The sequence below is a fragment of the Pristiophorus japonicus genome, chromosome 14 (assembly GCF_044704955.1).
Source record: "Pristiophorus japonicus isolate sPriJap1 chromosome 14, sPriJap1.hap1, whole genome shotgun sequence".
Classification (NCBI taxonomy): Eukaryota; Metazoa; Chordata; class Chondrichthyes; family Pristiophoridae; genus Pristiophorus; species Pristiophorus japonicus.
Window position 1 is genome coordinate 76,962,993 of NC_091990.1, and position 21,432 is coordinate 76,984,424.

Sequence of the window (21,432 nt, forward strand, 5' to 3'; positions counted from 1 at the left end):
CAATTTAAACCAATCAAAGTTCCACCAAGGCCATAATGAAAGTTTGGGTTTCCCAGGTTAATTAACCTCAATAATTCCAAATTAATTCAAACCAATGTCAAACTAACCAGTGCCAGGTGAAAAAACCTATACAGACACACACACACTTAAAGACAAGTTACAAACCATCCACATGCTTTTAACTTTACCATTCACACTGAAACATCAGAGGTTTTTGGTCCAGCATTCCTCCACCCGTGCCCATAACCTGCTGTAAAAGGTCACTAACATTTATACTGGGCCGTTGGCTGCCTTCCTTTTTGGCTCCGTTTTGCCTCAGCACCCTCGTAACCTGGCTTCCCTCCTTTCAGGAGCCTACAATTCCTGCTCCAGTATCCCAAATTCCCACATTTATAGCACTCTTGGGATTGACCCGCATTACCTTCGTCTTGTCTCCATTCTTTCTTTTGTCTAACCTCTTCTTTAACTTCGTGCACTCTACTGCCCCTGCGTCTGACTGTGCCTCGGATTCCCTGAGTTCTGCCTCTAACTTACCAACCTGCTCATCTAGCAGTTGGACTTGTCTTTGTAGACAGACGAGCCATATCACCTTTTCAATGTTGCACTTATGCTCCTTGCCCTCCGTCCATTCTGCCGCTGTGTCCACTGGACGCTCAACACGCAACAAGCCGAGCATCCATTTCTTAGTGATGTTAATGTTTTTAAATACATATGAAGAAATCCCTTCCTCCATTTGGGATCATTTGCCAGAAGCACTGTCCATGACTGATTTACACTCCTTTAACCCGGGTCCTGCCGCGGTCGCTAGAGATGTAAGCGGTTTTGATCCTAGCCCAAGTGCTAGACGAACAGTTCGAATCGCCCCCGCCTTACGAAAGTTCTAGACCCAGGAATTATTATTCAGAGTGTAAATGAAAATGAGTCACGGACAGGAATGCTTCTGTGAAAAATTGTACTTATATTTATTTGGTCTAACATACACTGGCTAAAACATGCACTACTAAACGAAATCACTGTCTCGGTAGAGAATAAAATCCAGGTTACAAACAACATACATACAGTACAGAAATGAGACCTAGTAACATGCAGTAATTCCCTGGTGGATTCTAACTCTACCCCGAACAATCGAAGCTTCCTTCCCAGAATAGCCCTGAAAAGCTTCACTTCTGAGAAAACTCTGAGCTTTTAGTCTCACCCGGCTTGGGACACTCACGATCATGCTCACCACTACACACACAGTTGGTTTCCTCGATCAGCTCAGCCGTGGGAAGTCACTGCCTGCTTTTCAGTCTCGCGGCTTCTTCTGCAGAACTGCGGCTTCCTCCTGGTACATCGATCTTAGTGGAGCGAGAGTGAGAGGGAGAGAGAGCTCTCTGTCGATACAAGCTGCAAGCTAAAAATACAGTGGAAACGGTCTGTTTTTATGTGAGTCGTGCCATCCCCTATCTTTCCCACAAATCTTTAAAATTCTTTTATTTGGAAAGCATTGACAGGATCAGTCCAAGTCAGCATGGAATTATGAAAGGGAAATCAAGCTTGACAAATCTTCTGGAATTTTTTGAGGATGTAACTAGTAGAGTGGACAAGGGAGAACCAGTGGATGTGGTGTATTTGGGCTTTCAAAAGGCTTTTGACAAGGTCCCACATAAGAGATTGGTGTGCAAAATTAAAGCACATGGTATTGGGGGTAATGTACTGACGTGGATAGAGAACTAGTTGGCAGACAGGAAGCAGAGAGTCGGGATAAACGGGTTCTTTTCAGAATGGCAGGCAGTGACTAGTGGGGTGCCGCAGGGTTCGGTGCTGGGACCCCAGCTATTTACAATATACATCAATGATTTAGATGAAGGAATTGAGTGTAATATCTCCAAGTTTGCAGATGACACTAAGCTGGGGGGCGGTGTGAGCTGTGAGGAGGATGCTAAGAGGCTGCAGGGTGACATGGACAGGTTAGGTGAGTGGGCAAATACATGGCAGATGCAGTATAATGTGGATAAGTGTGAGGTTATCCACTTTGGTGGCAAAAACAGGAAGGCAGATTATTATCTGAATGGTGACAGATTAGTAAAAGGGGAGGTGCAACGAGACCTGGGTGTCATGGTACATCAGTCATTGAAAGTTGGCATGTAGGTGGTGAAGAAGGCAAATGGCATGTTGACCTTCATAGCTGGGGGATTTGAGTATAGCAGCAGGGATGGCTTACTGCAGTTGCACAGGGCCTTTGGTGAGGCCTCACCTGGAATATTGTGTTCAGTTTTGGTCTCCTAATCTGAGGAAGGAAGTTCTTGCCATTGAGGGAGTGCAGCGAAGGTTCACCAGACTGATTCCCGGGATGGCAGGACTGACATATGAGGGGCCTGTATTCACTGGAGTTTAGAAGGATGAGAGGGGATCTCATAGAAACATATAAAATTCTGACGGGATTGGACAGATTAGATGCAGGGAGAATGTTCCCGATGTTGGGGAAGTCCAGAACTAGGGGTCACAGTCTAAGGATAAGGGGTAAGCCATTTAGGACTGAGATGAGGAGAAACTTCTTCACTCTGAGAGTTGTGAACCTGTGGAATTCTCTACCGCAGAAAGTTGTTGAGGCCAGATATATTCGATATATTCAAGAGGGAGTTAGATATGGCCCTTACGGCTAAAGGGCTCAAGGGGTATGGAGAGAAAGCAGGAAAGGGGTACTGAGGTGAATGATCAGCCATGATCTTATTGAATAGTGGTGCAGGCTCGAAGGGCCGAATGGCCGACTCCTGCACCTATTTTCTATGTTTCTAAGCATGGGTACTTAGTCAGTGATGGGCCATCCAACCCATGTGTATTGGACTGATGGCCCTTAGTCTGGGCATTTCTCTCAATCTTTGTGTTGGGAAAGATCTGGCTCCTCTTTAGCTGGCCAGGCTAGTGGGTTCATTGTTCTGCTCTTCTTCTGAGGCGGAGGTGAGAGGTTCTTTTGCATATTAGAGTGGCTTTGTCAGTGGCCCCCCTTCCTGGCCGACAGCTCTTTTGTCAATAGATCACTGACAGGTCTTTTGTCACAGCTAACTCCCATGCGGTCTCTGGAGTTTTAACAAAAAACAGCTTTTTCACTTATCGGCACAGGGTGACCCCAGCACAGGGAAAATACCCTCAGAAAAAAAAATAAAATCCACGAAATATTCTCAACTAAGTCCATTCTTTAAACAGAAACTTTCACCAGCCAATAATGTGTTTGAATAGCCAAATCTAGAGGTAACAAAGGCATGGATGAGGGCTTCAGCAGTGGATGAGCTGAGGCAAGGGAGGAGGCAGGTGATGTTACGGAGGTGGAAATAGGCGGTCTTAGTTATGCTGCGGATATGACACCAAGGTTGTGAACAGTCTGGTTCAGCCTCAGACAGAAGTTGAGGAGAGGCATGGAGTCAGTGTCTAGGCAACGGAGTTTGTGGCAGGGACCGAAAACAATGGCTGCGCTCCTCCAAATATTCAATTGGAGAAAATTTCTGCTCAACCAGAACTGAATGTCGGACAAGCAGTCTGACAATTTAGAGACTGTGGAGGGGTCGAGAGAAGTGGTAGTGAGGTAGAGCTGGGTGTCATCAGCGTACATGTCGAAACTGATGCTGTGATTTCGGATTAGGGCATATGAAATTAGGGGGAGGATCGCAAACTGAAAACAGAGGGTAGGAGCTCAGGGTAGTTATCAGAGCGATTGGAAATGAATAATGGTGCACCTCAGGGTTCAGTCCTGGAGAGACTTTTGATCACTGTGTATAGCAATGATTTGGATGCAGGCCGAGAGGGGGAGTGGTGTTAAAATGTGTAGATAATTGGAGGAATGGCTCATTCTTTAGAAGGCCAAAGGAACTGCAAAGCAATATTGATAAGATGGGGGCATAAGACAGCAAATGAAATTCAATATAAGTGTGAAGTGATTCATTTTGGTAAAAGGAATTAACAGCAGTTAAATATACTCTGAATTGAAGTTGGCTCATTGCTGTGGAAGAGCAAAGAGATTTGGAGGGACAGGCTCACAGAATATTAAAGACAGCACCTCAAGTTGATAAGGCTGTAAAAAGTAAAGCGAATAGAATTCCTGGTTTTATCTCAAGAGGTAGAGAATATAAAAGCCAAGTAGTAATGATGAACCCATATAATACCTTAATAAGTGTCCAGCTAAAGTATTGTATTCTGCATTGGACTCCACATTATAGGACGAATATTGAGGCTTGAGAGAGGGTACAATACAGATTCACGTGGATGTGGCCTGGTGTGATGAAATACAAATGGAAGAAAGACTTGAAAATTGGAGCTTTTTCATTAGAACAATGTAGATGATGGGGTGATATTATCGAATTGTTTAAAATTATGAAAGGATGGGACAGGGTAAATAAAAGTAGACTGTTCCAAAAGTTGAGGGATTATAACGAAGGGTCATGGTTACAAAACGAAATGTAAGGGATTTAGAATAGACAAGAAGAAGAATATCTTTACACAAAGACTTGTGAGGCTGTGGCATTCACTTCCAGGGTTAGTGGTTGAGGCAACATCTGCTCTGTTGGAGGGTAAACATCAAAACAGACTAGTTGAGCCGAATGGACTGTTTCTGTGTTGCCATTACTATGTATTTCTATAATTAACTCTTGTGTTTTAAAGACACATCCCAATTTTCTGGTTGGACAAATAAAACGATTTCTCCCAAATACAGTGTATTGATTGGAAATCGGATCCGGGTATAAGGAAGCTTAGTCTCAGACAGTTCATTGCATGTCTAGCAACATTATAACGCTGATAGCCATGTTTGAAGTGTTTGCACCTGCAGCAAAAGGCAATATAAAGTCAGAAATAATCAGCGTGGAAACCCTGAGGCTGTCCCATCAAATTAGGTATTCGCCAAATGTCAATCAATTTATTATTCCATTATTTTAGGTTGAGCTTGATGTAAAATTTCACAATAGGACTTGTGGGCTCTGTGGAGATTATAACGGCATCCCTTTATACAACGAATTCATTGCAGATGGTAAGTCAAGAACTCTTAACTTTTTGAAACTTTGGGGGAAAATAACCTCATAAACTAAATAGTTTTAAACTTTAATTGTTGTGTTTTCATAAATTGCAGGACGGCAAATTACACCCATTCATTTTGGAAACCTGCAGAAAATTCATCAGCCTAATGAGAGATGTCAAGATGTAGATGAGCACGAGATAGAAAGCAGTGCTTTGTGTGGACAATACGTAAGTTTCCATTGATTTGTTTGAAGGTATTGAATGTTGTATCTTTGGCTAGGAAAGTCCCTGGAGCTGCTTCCACTCTGCCGAAGTTACTTCACTAGAAATGCAGCAAAAATCTTGTTTACTGGAAATGTTGCATCTGTGTGTAAATGTTGTCTAAGGCAAGGAATAGATTCAGTTGAGATGCCTGCTAAAGTTGAATAGTTAATTAACACTCACTATCTCGGCTTACACATGATCGTCATCATAGGCAGTCCCTCGTATCGAGGATGACTTGCTTCCACGCCAAAAAGGGATGAGTTCACAGGTGTTTCAATGAAGGACCTAATATTCCAGGTCCCGAACTACATGTTGAAGGGTGGAAGATGCCTGTGTATAGAATTTTTTAACGTGTGGTGGCCATTGCACACCAGCCACCACACGGGCTTGACAGAGCTAGGTCTTGGTCCAGTGGCAAGCATTACCCAGGACAACTGGAGACCTGCTCTGCTGCACGGACCTAGTGCACACATATCGCAGTGTGGACTGGGCCGTGCTGCCACTGGGCCCTCGCCTCTTCTCAGCCCCGAACTCACGCCTGTTGGCACCTTTGTGACCATACCCTTATCCTGAAAAGATGCCTTTAGGGCAGGAAGAGTAAGCAGAGAACATTTTACATTTTAAAAGAAAATACTTCTGTGAAATGTCTAAGGGAATAATTTGTAAAATATTCTCCTGTGATTATTTAATTACGGATCGGAACAGACAAACTCATACATACTCACATTCGCACTCACAAACCTCATATATACTCATACTCGAACTCACATACACACTCACAGACTCAGCGGAATTTTAACCCAAAAAAGGGTGGGTTTGGGTAGGGTGGGACGTTAAAGTTTTAAAATCCTGACCAGAACCCACCATCAACCCACCCACCTGCGGTTTTAATGGAGGCAGGACAGAGGACAGACTGCCAACCCACTCCCAGGCGGCCGGTCACCCATGTAAATATTATAATGAAGCTGGCATGCCTCAGAGTTAACCTCCATTTTAAATATAACTCTAGCTTTTCGGGTTTTGCAGGCCTTGTGAAACCCACCAGCTATAGTAAAGCGACAACTGGTGGATCCAAGAGATAACTTCTTTACAGTTACCTCCTAGATACAGCATCCCTGCCTCATCCACCCCCCATAATCGGAGAACCTCCGCAAGGCCACCAAATCCCACTCCCCAGGCCTCCGATCCCCACCATAAGGCCTCCCCGCCTCCAATGCTGCTCCAAGGCGCCCATGCTGCTCCCAGCCCTCCAACGCTCACCCTCCCCCCCCCCTCGCACACCCCCACACCTCCGGCCCTCCCATGCGCATCTGCCTCCCCTCTCCCCCCAGCTCCTCTGGCCCCTGATCGTTCCCGCTTCTGCTCCCAACCAATCTCGAGCCCCCGCAACCTGCTCCTACGGCCCCGATCAGCTGCTTCGGCCCTCCAAAGTTCCTGACCGTGCCCCCCTACACCTCAAGCCCCTGCTCGTTCTTGCTCTGCCGCTCCGATTGTTCCAGAACCCCCTCCCTCCCCCACTCCTCTGATCCACCACGTGCTCCTCCGGCCAAACCTTGGCCCCCACGTGATCCCTCCCTCCCTCCTCTCTGCGGCCTTCTGCCGCAGGCCTACCCACCCACAGCCATCCAGCCAGCCTCTCAATCTGGATGGCTGTAGGTGGGAAACAGAGGCTTCCCTTGCTACTAAAGTCGGCAAGGCCTCCATGAAACCCATCCTCCCAGGTTTCCCGACTGCTTCCGAAACCAGCCCCACTCCCAACCTGTCTCCCGATTAAAATTCAGGCCATCATCCTCATCATAGGTAGTCCCTCGGAAAATGAGTCCTTAGGTAACTGAACAATCCAATGCGAGAACTACGGTCCCTGTCACAGGTGGGACAGATAGTCGCTGAGGGAAGGGGTGGGTGGGACTGGTTTGCCGCACACTCCTTCCGCTGCCTGCACTTGGTTTCTGCATGTTCTCGGCGATGAGACTCAAGGTGCTCAGCGCCCTCCCAAATGCACTTCCTCCACTTCGGGTGGTCTTTGGCCAGGAACTCCCAGGTGTCGGTGGGGATGCTGCACTTTATCAGGGAGGCTTTGAGAGTGTCCTTGTAACGTTCCCTCTGCCCACCTTTGGCTCGTTTGCTGTGAAGGAGTTCCGAGTAGAGCACTTGCTTTGGTAGTCTCGTGTCTAGCATATGGACAATGTGGCCTGCCCAGCGGGGCTAATCAAATGTGGTCAGTGCTTCAATGCTGGGGATGTTGGCCTGGTCGAGGATACTAATGTTAGTGTGTCTGTCCTCCCCAGGGGATTTGTAGGATCTTGCGGAGACATCAGGCCATATACTCACATACACACATTCAACAGCACACACAAAGCTCATATATACATCATTTTTAATGTAGCTACTGTATTTTTCACAATAAAGTTCTGTATATTACATTCATGTTTTTCAGAGAGAGACCTGTGAAGCTGTCCTCTCAAGAAGCACATTCGCAGATTGTACATCTCGCTTAAATACTGAACATTATATTCAGGCCTGCATGCAGGACATGTGCAGCTGTAACAAAATTTTAGACTCATTCTGCCTGTGCAGCACAGTTTCCGAGTATTCCAGGCAATGCTCCCATGCTGGGGGAAAGCCAGAAAACTGGAGGACAGAGACATTTTGTCGTAAGTATAATATCAAGCAAGTGATCCAGTATGCAAGTTAGTGCAAGCAAACTGCTCACTGTGTAAAAAGAGGGAGGGGAAAATTAAACATTAAGAAGTTTGGAGTAAGAATGCGCATCAGTTAACAGAGAAGACCATGGAAGCAGGATTAGTATGAAGAGTTTCAAGAGCGAACCAATGAGATAATTCTATGGTTCTGCTCCCAGCGCGGAACCATGCTCAAAATGAGAGATTCGGGGCTTTCCCTGACCTGTGCTTCCTCTCCCACAGGAAGCATGCAATTAGCTCTTAATTGTGTTTCTGGAGAAAGAAGAGCTTGAGGGACATGGTGACAATTGCTTTGACATGCAGGGATGGGCTTGTTGGACCTGAAGAATCACCGAATGATACAACACAGAAGGAGGCCATTCAGCCCATCGTGTCTGTGCCAGCTCCTTGAAAGAGCGATCCAATTAATCCCACTCCCCCGCTCTTTCCCCATATCCAGCAAGTTTTTTTCCCTTCAAGTATTTATCCAGTTCTGTTTTGAAAGTTATTATTGAATCTGCTTTCACCACCCTTTCAGGCAGTGCATTCCAGATCATAACAACTTGCTGAGTAAAAAATTGTTTCCTCATCTCGCCTCTGCTTCTTTTGTCAATCACCTTAAATCTGTGTCCTCTGATTATCGACCCTTCTGCCACTGGAAACTGTTTCTCCTTATTTATTCTATCCAAACTCTTCATGATTTTGAACATCTCTATCAAATCTCCCTTAACCTTCTCTTCTCTAAGTTTCTCTGGTGTCTCTACGTAACTGAAGTCCCTCAACCCTGGTATCATTCCAGTAAATCTCCTGTACATCCTATACATTCTCGAAGGCCTTGACGTCATTCCTAAAGTGTGGTGCCCAAAATTGGCCACAATACTCTAGCTGGAGCCTAACTAGTGTTTCATAAAGGTTTAGCATAACCTCCTTGCTTTTGTACTCTCTGCCTTTATTTATAAAGCTAAGTATGCTTTTTTAACAACCTTCTCAACTTGTCATGTCACCTTCAAAGTCTTGCATACATACACCTCCAGGTCTCTCTGTTCCTGAACCCCCTTTAAAATTAAACCATTTAGCTAATATTGCATCTTCTCATTCTTCCTGCCAAAATGAATCACTTCACACTTCTCTGCATTAAATTTCATCTGCCATCTGCCCGCCCATGTCATCAGTCTTTGTCCTCCTATCTGCCTCACTGTTTACTACATTTCTGAGTTTATAAAGTGCCCTTCTGATCCAATATATTACTCAACAATCTGCCAGATGAGTCTGTATCAATTGGTCAGACATGTTTGAAATAGAAAGCAGCCCACACACCTGATTGATCCGCTGGATCTAACCCAGCTCAGGAAGCTATCACTGGTTGTCTTGGAATGATTTCTTGTCAGATATATCTATGAGTTAATTGTATTTACAATGTAGCAGAATAGTTACTGTTTCAGGTGAGTAGCAGATAAAACGAATAGCCACCATTCATTTTCCTAATGCTTACCGTCTCAAATTATGTTATTATGATATGTACTAAAAGTCAGAAAAATAAGAACAGGAGGCTGATCTGGTGTGATTATAGAAACTTTGAAAATGATTCTGTAAGGCATAATTTTGGATTTGTACTTGATTTGATTTTGAGAAAAACATTATAATGTAAAAACAAGAAACAATATGCCAACCCATTCAGCTCAGCCCTCCTCCAATGGACAGCTCACCACGCCAGCCAGCTGACCCCATTACCCTGCGCCGCCCCCCCATAGATTAACTCACCCCTGTTGCTTGGCGCCTTCCTCTGGAGAACCTTTTGTCTCCCTCAGACACAACTCCCTTTACTCTCTTGCAAATCAAGAATCTGTGTAGTTCCTTCTCAACAGAGTCCATGTTCACAGAATCAGCATGTTCCAGAAGTCAATAAACGCATTGGACAACGCTTACCAAATACAAAGTTATATCCCAAAACTGTACCTTCAAGTACAAAATATGTTCTGCTTCGAATCACAATTTCAATTTCAGCCTAATTGCTTCATTAACATATTTAGTGTTCATATCACAAAATGCATTTCAAGCCACATGAGATTTTGAATATTTTCAGTGATCACATGGGAACAGCTCAAAAACTGTAACATCCTTTTCCATTAAGTTAATAATTATTTAGTATAAAGCGGTTGCTCCTTGAAGTGGAAGATGAGTCTAAGTCTGGTTCTTTTTTATAAATGGCACCCGCATTTTACAGGAAAAATGAATAGGGCTGATTCTACTCATCCATGCTCCCAGGGAAAGTTCAGTTCCCGGGCTGCAAAGGTTATAACAAAAGGTTCACACCTCAAATCTGGGCCTTTGTTGGAGGTCCCAGCTTTGCCTAAGCGCAGGCTAAACGAGATGGGAGGAGCTTTCCATGGTTCTCACCTCATTTTCTATATGAAATGCTTGCTGGAAGCCCAGTGCCTAGAAAAGATGGTGCTGTGGGCTACCCAAAACCCTGCCGACCAGCAGAGCACTGAGGTCCCAGGGGCAGGATGAGGAATTACAGAGTTACAGGTAGGCCATCAGGGTTTATGTTACCCTTTGCCACCCCTACGGCCCCAGAATCCTGAACCCAAGAACGAATTTCAAACTGCTGATTTCCATCAGCAATTGGAAAATCTCAATTACCCAGGCCAGACTCACTGGTGCATGCCTGGGAGGCCTGTAGCTACTCTTTACTATTCTGACAATAAGCCCGACCAGAGTAGCTGCAGCAGTGCCCTCTGGCCGTGTAAATGGTTGGGGGCAGGAAATCCGGGCAACCTCGGGCTGAGCAGGAAGTCTGCTGGGCCAGAGGAGGTCCAGATATATTGGCCCTAATATGCCTCACACAACATTTTCTGCTTCTCTAACCTCCAGCCCTGTGTCTTCGGATCAGTTGTCAGGCTAGATAAAAGTCCTGGCCCCTGTTGTTGCTGATGGAACCACTCCAGGACACACAAGGAAAATTCTGTGATGCCACCGGGGTGATCTAGCGCAGAGGGAAACTGAATAAGCGTCATAAAATTTGAATTTTTACAAAACCGTCAAAGGAAATTTGAGTGTTTATATTGTTTCTCTCCATATAAAATGGGGAGAATATTCTCCCAAGATTTATGTACCCCACTCGGTTGCAGTAAGACTCTGGCTCCTTAAAATCACAGCTATATTCATTTTCAATGAAATACTTCAGAATATATCTCTGTTTAACAATCTAACCTTATTGTGTGTGTTATTTGCAGCAAAGAAATGTCCTTTCAATATGATCTACAAGGAAAGTGGCTCTCCCTGTATGAACACTTGTTCTCACTTCGACACTAGCAGTTTGTGTGAGGAGCACTATATGGACGGCTGCTTTTGCCCAGAAGGTATGCAATGGTGTCACAGCCTCTCAAACAAAATATCTCTCACTTACCTGCTTCCCTCCCTCACAAATAAGTCTGCACCAACCTCAGAATCTTCTCACTTACTGAATGGTAATATCGATAACGGCTGCAAAAGGGAATGTCAAATCCACAACCAGATTACTGCTTAGCTGATTGGTTTCTTCCATGTATAGATTTGTAAAACAAATCATCTTACAGATGGGCAATCCACCTCCATGTGGGCCCTGGGCATTTGGCATAAACCAGCCTGTAATGCAGTGCAGATTAACAATTTCTCTCAGAGACACCATAAGTTGATATTACATTAACAGATTATCTGGTCATTATCACATTGCTGTTTGTGGGATCGTGCTGTGCGCAAATTGGCTGCCACGTTTCCCACATTACAACAGTAACTACACTCCAAAAGTACTCCATTGGCTGTAAAGTGCTTTGAGATGCCCAGTGGTCATGAAAGGTGCTATACAAATGCAAGTTTTTCTTTTTTTAGCACATAGTGGGTATTTGTCTGAAGTTGGTGTGAAGGTAAATTCTTGTCACAGGTTATATAACCTCTATATAACCTGTGATACATATACTTATCTATCTAATCGTAGCCAGAGAATCACCTGCAAAGTGCTTCTCTTCCCGCCCCCGCATCATTACCTCTGGTGTCCCCCAAGGATCTATCCTTGGTCCCCTCCTATTTCTCATCTACATGTTGCCCCTTGGTGGCATCATTCGAAAGGGACATCAGTGTCAGTTTCCAGATGTATGCTGATGACACCCAGCTCTACCTGACTACCACTTCTCTCAACCCCTCCACAGTCTCTAAATTGTCAGACTGCTTGTACAACATCCAGTTCTGGATGAGCAGAAATTTTCCCAAATTGAATATTGGGAAGACCGAAGCCATTGTTTTCAGTCCATGCCACAAACTCCGTTCCCGAGCCATTGACTCCAACCCTCTCCCCAACTTCTGTCTGAGGCTGACCAGACTGTTCACATCCTTGGTGCCATATTTGACCCTGAAATGAGTTTTTGATCACATATCTAAGACCGCCTAGTTCCACCTCCGTAACATCACCCATTTACGCACTTGCCTCAGCTCATCCACTGCTGAAACCCTCATCCATGCCTTTGTTACCTCTAGACTTGACTCTTCCAACGCACTCCTGGCTGGCCTCCCACATTCTACCCGATGTAAACTTGACGTCATCCAAAACTCAGCTGCCCGTGTCCTAACTCCACCAAGTCCCACTCACCCATCATCCCTGTGCTCGCTGACCTACATTGGCTCCCGGTTAAGCAACGCCTCGAATTCAAAATTCTCATCCTTGTTTTCAAACCTCTCCATGGCCTCGCCGCTCCCTATCTCTGTAATCTCCTCCAGCCCCACAACCCCCCGCCCCCCTCCCGAGATGTCTGCGCTCCTCTAATTCTGCCCTCTTGAGCATCCCTGATTACAATCGCTCAACCATTGGTGGCCTAGCTCTGAATTCCCTGCCTAAACCTCTCCACCTCTCTTTCCCCCTTCAAGATACTCATTAAAATATACCTCTTTGACCAAGCCTGCATGAATTTCTACTTTTGCAGCTCAGTGTCAAATTTAGTTATCTCATAATTCTCCTGTGAAACACCTTGGGATGTTTCATGATGTTAAAGGCACGATAGAAATACAAGTTGTTGTTGTTGTTGTACACCTACCTTCAGTACTCAATAATTGAAGGAGTAACAAAGTGTTCCATTTTTCACCTGCAAGACCCCTAAGCTTGACAATCACATAAGATTTACAACACATTTTAAGTATCTTCCCTCCATTACAAAATAAGCTAGGGGCAAAACTGCTCCCTTTTTAAGGCCCCATTAGCGCCTCCGGAGAGCGCTAACAGGGCGGAGGAGACTTTTTGTCCGGGAAGGGGGTGGTCGATTCCTCCTCCCGGGAAGTTGCCTGAGAGTTTGCGGAGTAGCTGCCATGGCATGGCCACACCCCGTGGTTAGCGGCCCGGGCCGACGCACAACTGCCGATGACATCATCGCCATGCGCAGCGACCCCTCACCGCCCCACGGGGGAAATTGCCCTGTGGGCCATGAGTGAATGTCAACACCAGCTTTGCAGGAGAGGGACGTGGAAGCGTGTCACCGCTTCCCTCACTGCCCCAGTAGAGCCCTGGTAGCTGCCACCAAAGAAAGTGGAGCGTGCGAGATTGCTCTCCGCTCTCTTTGAGGGGCGGTACGCCGAATTCTGCGGCGGGGGCGGGGCTTCTGCGCCGGGTGCAGAAAGTCCCACACCCAGATGGTTACCGCCCACAATTGAGGCGCAGGGCAATTTCACCCCCTAGAAGTCCATAGCATTAATTACAGACGTGCTTCCTATTTTTCAGGAATGGTGATTGATGATTACTCTGGTAATGGGTGCATCAATGTGAAGGATTGCAAATGTACAATGAAGGGCAAAAATTACAATCCAGGCACCCTGATTTCAACAGAATGCGAAGAATGGTATCGTCAACCTTAATTCTGCTTCTATAAAAAACTTGGATTAAACTTTATTGTAACTCCATCCAGCTTTTAATGAATGTACTAAATTGTTGTCCCTTGTCATTCAAGTGTCTGCAATGGAGGTAGATGGCTTTGTAAAAACTTACCTTGTCCAGGTCTCTGCTCATTCGAGGGGGGAGCACATGTCTCCACTTTTGATGGCATGAAATACACATTTCATGGTGACTGCTATTACATTCTCGCCAAGGTAATATGATCTTTTAAATACTTATTTCTGTTACATGTCCAATAATGTGTATTCAGTAATATTCTGACGTATTTGTGTCTGTTTCTCGTGGCGATCTGTAGGATATTACACCAATTGTACTACATTTCTATTTTTGGTACTGTTCCTACTTTCTATTTTACTTTTTCTGCTGGGGGAGGTGGGGGAACCAGATATTATTCTATGACTGAAAGGGTTGGTAGGAGACCTGACAATAAAACTACTGAAATGGCTGTTAAGGGGAAATTGGGACCAAGACCCTTGTTTTTCATTCCATGGTTCCATATATTAATGCATCAATGTGCTTCACCACTGAACTGTGCTCCAAAGCCACAAACATTCTAATAGTTGTTATCACATACTTCTTCTTAGTAATGCTCCTTCTGTAGTTCTGTAGTTGGACCAACATTTCAGTTTTTCTTTGCACAGTCTCTATGCTATCTTACAAAAATATAACAATGGTTTAAACAGCTCCAGAATTAATCTTGTGATGTTGCTGCTAATGTGATATAATTGGGGGTTGACTTACGAAGATATGTTGAGTAGGTTGGGCCTATACACATTGGAGTTCAGAAGAATGAGAGGTGATCTTATCAAAACATATAAGATAATGAGGGGGCTCGACAAGGTGGATGCAGAGAGGATATTTCCACACATAGGGGAAACTAAAACTAGGGGACATAGTCTCAGAATAAGGGGTCGCCCATTTAAAACTGAGATGAGGAGGAATTTCTTCTCTCAGAGGGTTGTAAATCTATGGCATTTTCTGCCCCAGAGAGAGCTGTGGAGGCTTTGTCAGTGAATATATTTAAGGTGGAGATAGGCAGATTTTTGAGCGATAAGGGAGTAAAGGATTATGGGGAGTGGGCAGGGAAGTGGAGCTGAGTCCATGATCAGATCAACCATGATCTTATTAAATGGCGGAGCAGGCTCGATGGGCCGAATGGCCTAATCCTGCTCCTAATTCTTACATTCTTATGTTCTTATAATTCCTATATATCATGTTAGTCAGGAGTATGCAATATTCACTTGAAGCCCAATGTTCATATAGCAGTTCCTTGAAGCCCTGAAGTACAGAACAACACCCTTTAGATGTCAACTTAGAAGAAGATTGGAGTTGAGAGAAAGCAACCTTTTCATAACTAATTTTGGTATGACAATATTGAGTAAGAAACAAGAATGTGTAATCTACATAGAAGTCTTGTCTGATACATGTTCATCGTCCTCCAGGTATGTTACATATGCAAAACAATCTTAGAAAGATGACCTGGAACCTGAAACTTACAAAACATGTACTGATGTCTAATTGACCTTGGCTACAAGCAGCCATAATGGCATAAATTCCCCACAGGGATATTTGAGCAAAAGTAAGCTCGAGACACCTGAGAATCCATGAGCTATGCCACAGGAGAGGCACTTGTTTGTTATTAATTTTCTCAAGCATCACCACTAATCGGTACAGAATTGTTGCTGATTTTGTTGTGTGGAGTAGGGGGCAATGGCACCACATGTGCCTGCTGGGACTGGTGGGGATATAACCAATGAATGCAGAGTGGAGGATAGAATTCAGAAGCAAGTGAAGTAGGTCAGAAAGCAGCACACTATGACAAAAATCAATAGGACTTATTTCACTGGTGCATGTGCTATTTGATAACCTCAGAGAACAGAGCATGAAGAAGCTGTTTGCTCCATCGAGTCTACTTTTAGCACATGCATTCTGCAGTTTCATGGATTCTGTCCAACTTACTTTATCTTCTGAGGGAGGTAAAAACTTTCAAAAAAAGAAAACTTTCTGAAGTGCATCCTTTTGCCCTTAGCACCTGTCGAAAAGCCAGCGTTCCAGCTCCTCATCACTATTCACTGGCTCCTGCTTAAAAGTGCATGTATGTAAATGTTAGGTGGGGACAGGATTGAACTCAGCTGTGATGCCTTGCCCCAGATGAACAACAACAACAACAACTTTTATTCATATAGTGCCTTTAACGTAACAAAACATCCCAAGGCGCTTCGCAATAGTGATATAACATTTGACACCGAGCCACAGAAGAATAAATTGCAGCAGATGACCAAAGCTTGGTCAAAGAGGTAGGTTTTAAGGAGCGTCGTAAAGAAGGAAAGAGAGGCAGAGGTGTTTCGGGAGGGAGTTCCAGAGCTTAGGGCCCAAGCAGCTGAAGGCACGGCCACCAATGGTTGAGTAGTTATAATCAGGGATGCTCAAGAGGGCAGAATTTGAGGAGCGCAGATATCTCGTAGGGTTGTGAGGTTGAAAGATATTACAGAAATAGGGAGGGACGAGGCCATGGAGGGATTTGTAATCAAGGATGTGAATTTTGAAATCAGGCGTTGCTTAATCGGGAGCCAATATAAGTCTACGAGCACAGGGGTGATGGATGAGCAGGACTTGGTGCGAGTTAGGACATGGGCTGCTGAGTTTCGGATGACCTCAAATTTATGTAGTGTAGAATGTGGGACTTTTTCTTATGGGGTTGAATCAAAAGTGGATCAACTATGCTTACTGCAATCTATTCCATGTATCTAGCACTGTTTTGTTTTAGGCATTGCTGTTTCTGAACCTCAACTGATGGATAATAACCATCTTCATGTTTTTCTGCTAACAGGACTGTGATAAGCAGCAGTACACAGTACTGGGAGAGATAGTTCCATGCGGAATAATACCAACAGAAACCTGCTTAAAAACTGTGGTGTTATCAACTGACCACAAGCACAATGTAAGTTCCTTAAAATACCAAGACTAACCAATGGCTAGCACTACAACCTTTGATGGCTCCACTCTTAGTCCTACTTAATTTATTGCCATTCTTGGCCTTTATATGTCTTCTGGTCTCAAATGGAACTCTCACATCACCTCCATCACTAGAGTTGCCCCAAGAAGCCTGTTTTTTTCATTCAAGTCAAACATTTTTTTCCTGTCAAGTTACTTTTACTCTCTACAAAGCCCAAGTCCATGCAAAGCTAGAATATAATTCTCATTATATTCTAGCTCTTCTAATAGATCTCTCATTCGCCTGAATTGGATACAAGAGAAGGCAACCCCTCTGTCATCTATAGCTTCATACATCTCCATCTATCCTGGTCTCTTTCTCTGCTTTACTTATACTACTATGGTCAGTGTAGCTCTGATCCTTCCTCTCTTACACTCTCCTCCACCTCCCTGAAGGGATGACTCATCGCACAACTCTAACTCTATGGGCCCAAGTTTCCACACGATAAAAAACGGGCACCCCTCCGAGCTGGGCGCCCATTTTTCGCACCGAAAACGGCGCCGGAAAACAAACACGCGATTCTGGAGCGCCCTGCAGCTCCATGTCTGCTTGGCGTGGTGCCCAGGGGGACGGAGCCTACACTCGCGCCGATTTTGTAAGTGGGAGGGGGCGGGTACCATTTAAATTAGTTCTTTTCCTGCCGGCAACCCTGCGCGTGCGCGTTGGAGCGTTCGCGCACGCGCAGTGTGAAGAAAACATTGGCACGCGGCCATTTTTGTAGTTCTTGTAGCTGTTTAATTTTTGAACATTTTTTAATAAAAGCACATTGCCCTTCCATGATCAGCACTGAGGCTTCTTGCAGCAGTGAGAAGGCTGCAGGAAGCCTCAGAAGTTGAGGCAGCCGTTTCCCGACGGCCTCCCCCTCTGCCGTCGGGAATGGCTGCTCAATTTCTGAGGCTTCCTGCAGCCTTCTCACTGTCTCCTTCCCCCCCCCCGCCCGCCGTCGGGAACGGCTTCCTCCCCCCACCCCCGCTGCGTTCGGTCAGTCGGTCGGTCGGTCGGGCCCTCCCTCCCTCCCTCCCCCCGCCCGCCGTCTGGAACGGCTTCTTCCCCCCCCCCACTGTGTTCGGTCGGTCGGGCTCTCCCTCCCTCCCGCCGTCTGGAACGGCTTCCTCCCCCCCTCCGCTGTGTTCGGTCGGTCGGGCTCTCCCTCCCTCCCGCCGTCTGGAACGGCTTCCTCCCCCCCTGCTGCGTTCGGTCGGTCGGGCTCTCCCTCCCTCCCGCCGTCTGGAACGGCTTCCTCCCCCCCTCCGCTGTGTTCGGTCGGTCGGGCTCTCCCTCCCTCCCGCCGTCTGGAACGGCTTCCTCCCCCCCTCCGCTGCGTTCGGTCGGTCGGTCGGGCCCGCACTCCCTCCCTCCCCCCCCCGCCCGCCCGTCGTCGGGAACAGCTTCCTCCTCCCCCCCTGCCGTCGGGAACGAACGGCTGCCTCAACTTGTGAGGCTTCCTGCAGAATTCTCCCTGGCTGAAGCACTTTCACACAGGTAGGAAGATGGTTTATTTAATCTTTTCTTTGCTTATAAATTTTTATTCAGGTTGGATTTATTTGTATAATATTTGTATAAGTATAAATAAGGATTTATTATACAATTTAATGACTTCCCTTCCCCCCCTCCCCCTCCCCACCTCGTTCTGGATGCCTAATTTGTAACCTGCGCCTGATTTTTTAATGTGTAGACAAGGTTTTTTCAGTTCTATAAAAATCTTCATTTGCTCCATTCTAAGTTAGTTTGGAGTACGTTTTCACTGTGGAATCAGGCGTCAGTGGCCAGACACGCCTCCTTTTGAAGAAAAAATTCTGTTCCAAAGTGAAACTGTTCTAACTGACTAGAACTGCAGAAAAAAAAATGTGGAGAATTGCGATTTCTATGATAGTCCGCTCTCCACCAGTTGCTCCTAAAAATCAGGCGCAAATCATGTGGAAACTTGGGCCCATTGTTTCCACAACATCCCAAAATTGTGGCACTCCTTCAGTTTTTCTCCCTTCTACAATCATCACACACTAAAAATGCAATCTTGTCAGCACCTAATCATTATTGCCCGATGGGTCACATCTTCTCTCTTACTCTTTTCAAACTTGGTGAACTCTGCATTATGTCCTTTGGCCTTTCAACTCAGTTCCTTGGTGAGAAAAGGACACGTGCCTCAAGAATGAAAGATTGTATTGTTTCTTCATTTAAATCTTAAATTTGTATGGTGCTGCATTTATCTAAAGTTATTGGTTTCATTTTCAGGTTCTTGTTTTTAAAGATAACGGAAATGTTCTTATTAACGGAGTAAAAGTGACATTACCACTGGTAACAGGTAGGAGCCAGCCCCTATCAAACCTGCTGCAGACACCTTGCTACTGATTTAAAGGAGAGCTATCGGTATTTTGGGGACTCAGAATACATCTGCTAATGAATTCAGTGAATCTTCAGGACTTACTTATATCACCAAACAGCATCACATAGACAAGTTTGGCAAAATGTCTGTCAAGAAAGTATTCGTATTAGATCTTAAGATGCAAGAGTCATGTAATTCAACATGTTCTGCTGATAGTCTGATAATGATTGTTTTGACTAACATCTTGAAGTATGAACACAAGGAATAAAAAGATTAATTCACAATACATTGCAAAGATGGCCTGTGACATTTGTCCTAGTTTCACATGATGATTCCCCAGACATTACAGTTTATGGAATGGGAATCACTTTAAATTGAAGTTCTACTAAGAGAGTGGGAAGTGTTTTGACAAGCAAAGAGAATGTTATTATTTAGAACACAATGAATGCATTATAGCAGTTGCAGTGCTATTTATTTTACCTTATATGCTGTGGGCTGTTCTACAGTTTCATCAACTGATGGTCCCTGTTACAAAGTTCATGGGTATGCCCTAGTATTCCCTCAGTGTCACTGCTTACTCCCAAAAGCTGACCTTGTGTGCCTATGATTTAGGTCACTGCTCAATGACTATTCAAATAATAGCATGACCTGTGGATCAAAGCATTGACCCTTTAAAGATTACAGTGGATCCCATGATCTTGCACATGGTGCCACTTGCAGTGTAGTGTCTTGTCTTTACAAAGGCAGATTGAAAAGCATTATATTGAGATGAGTTATGATTATAAACCAACAAACATTTTTTTTACATGAATGAACAGAATACAGTTTTCCAGTGAGATGCATCTATTTCCTACCACTCTTCGTAACATAAAGTAATTAATGTTTGTGACTCTACCAATATGCCAGCCAAGATAACTATTAAGCTTGCCATTACTAAGCTAAATGGCCCTAACTTCCTGTTACAGTATGTATGCATTCATATCTCAGCCTTAAGTCGGGCCTCTCTGACTAATTCATGTTGACTGTATCTCTCTTTCCAGAGGGAAGGAACATAAAGGCAGTTTTACAAAGTCCTCTTCAACTTTGTGGGTCGAGGATTAGCTGAGCTAGCATAAAGAGTTACCATCTTGAATGAAAAACATAATATTTACGTAGGAGCTTGCAGCATCTTTATGTCCTGTTCAGACAATATTCCTGATGGGCATACTGAATAAAAATAAAAATGCCAGAAAATACTTAAGTATCAACCTAACGTATTTCATTGTCTGAAAGCTAATGAGAGATGTTTGGCCGGAAGCCATTCTAATCAATATTCTAAATGATTTTAAATATTAAGTCAAAAACTGTACCTCTGGGAGTTAACCCTTTGTAAGCTAAATCTAATCTTTATAGGTCTATAATAACATGAATTGAAACAAAATCCCTTAAGCCACATCGGTAAAAATTCTCCAGTTGCATCGGAAAATGTATAGGTTTGAAGACAAGTAACACAACACAAAATATGCCTTAGAAATAATAGCTAGATAGTATGGTGCAGAGCCAAAGACTAGCCAGGTACCAGCTCAGGAGCAGTAATGGAAGGGAGGTCAAGTATTTTCTCACAGCTAACGTGATACCATGGTGGGGCAGGGAGGGGTGGGATAGGGACAGGAAGGTTATGGGTAACCTGTCACGATTGTTACAGCAGACAGAAACTGTATAAATATTGAGCCATATTTGTTTTTTTTCCAGCAAATTATACTGTTTTCAAACCATCGACATTCCACATCCTATTAGAGACACACTTTGGCCTGCAACTGCAGGTCCAGTTGGTTCCACTGATGCAAGTCTACATAACAGTGGAGCAATCATACAAGGGGAAGACATGCGGTAGGTATTATACACTAGGATCTGTCATTGTTGCAAGTCACCTCCAGTCACAGGCGCGTCAAGCAAAAGCAATTCCTGGTTCCAAATAAATCTTTATAGGATCCCAATCAACCCAATCCTTCCCGTTAAGCCATTTTTGTTCTACGCAAATCTGTTCTTCCTGTTGCATTTTTGCCCAGCATCACCTACTCCAATGCCACACTCCTACTCTATGTTTCTGATTTTCTCTTTTTAAGTAAGTATAAAAAGACACTGGGTCTGAAATTCAGTCCCGCTGGAAAGCTGGTGCTCCCCCAAATTTTTGTGGCCATTAGCGTGGAAAATTTTCATGTCTGGGCCTCCCCATATTCAGCTCCAACAGTGAACAAATGGGTTCCAGCACTAATGAACCCTTCCAAAG

General features: G+C 44.6%; 1 protein-coding gene across 1 annotated transcript in view; it reads left to right on the forward strand.

The window, feature by feature from the left end:
• LOC139279612 (mucin-2-like) overlaps positions 1–21,432 on the forward strand; it is an 83,857-nt gene that overhangs the window by 13,282 nt on the left and 49,143 nt on the right. Inside the window, exons 4-12 of the mRNA XM_070898727.1 lie at positions 4,909–4,999; positions 5,099–5,214; positions 7,688–7,904; positions 11,168–11,293; positions 13,675–13,792; positions 13,901–14,039; positions 16,676–16,786; positions 19,073–19,142; positions 20,895–21,032. Coding sequence (XP_070754828.1) covers positions 4,909–4,999; positions 5,099–5,214; positions 7,688–7,904; positions 11,168–11,293; positions 13,675–13,792; positions 13,901–14,039; positions 16,676–16,786; positions 19,073–19,142; positions 20,895–21,032 — 1,126 coding nt within the window. The remainder of the gene's footprint in view (positions 1–4,908; positions 5,000–5,098; positions 5,215–7,687; positions 7,905–11,167; positions 11,294–13,674; positions 13,793–13,900; positions 14,040–16,675; positions 16,787–19,072; positions 19,143–20,894; positions 21,033–21,432) is intronic.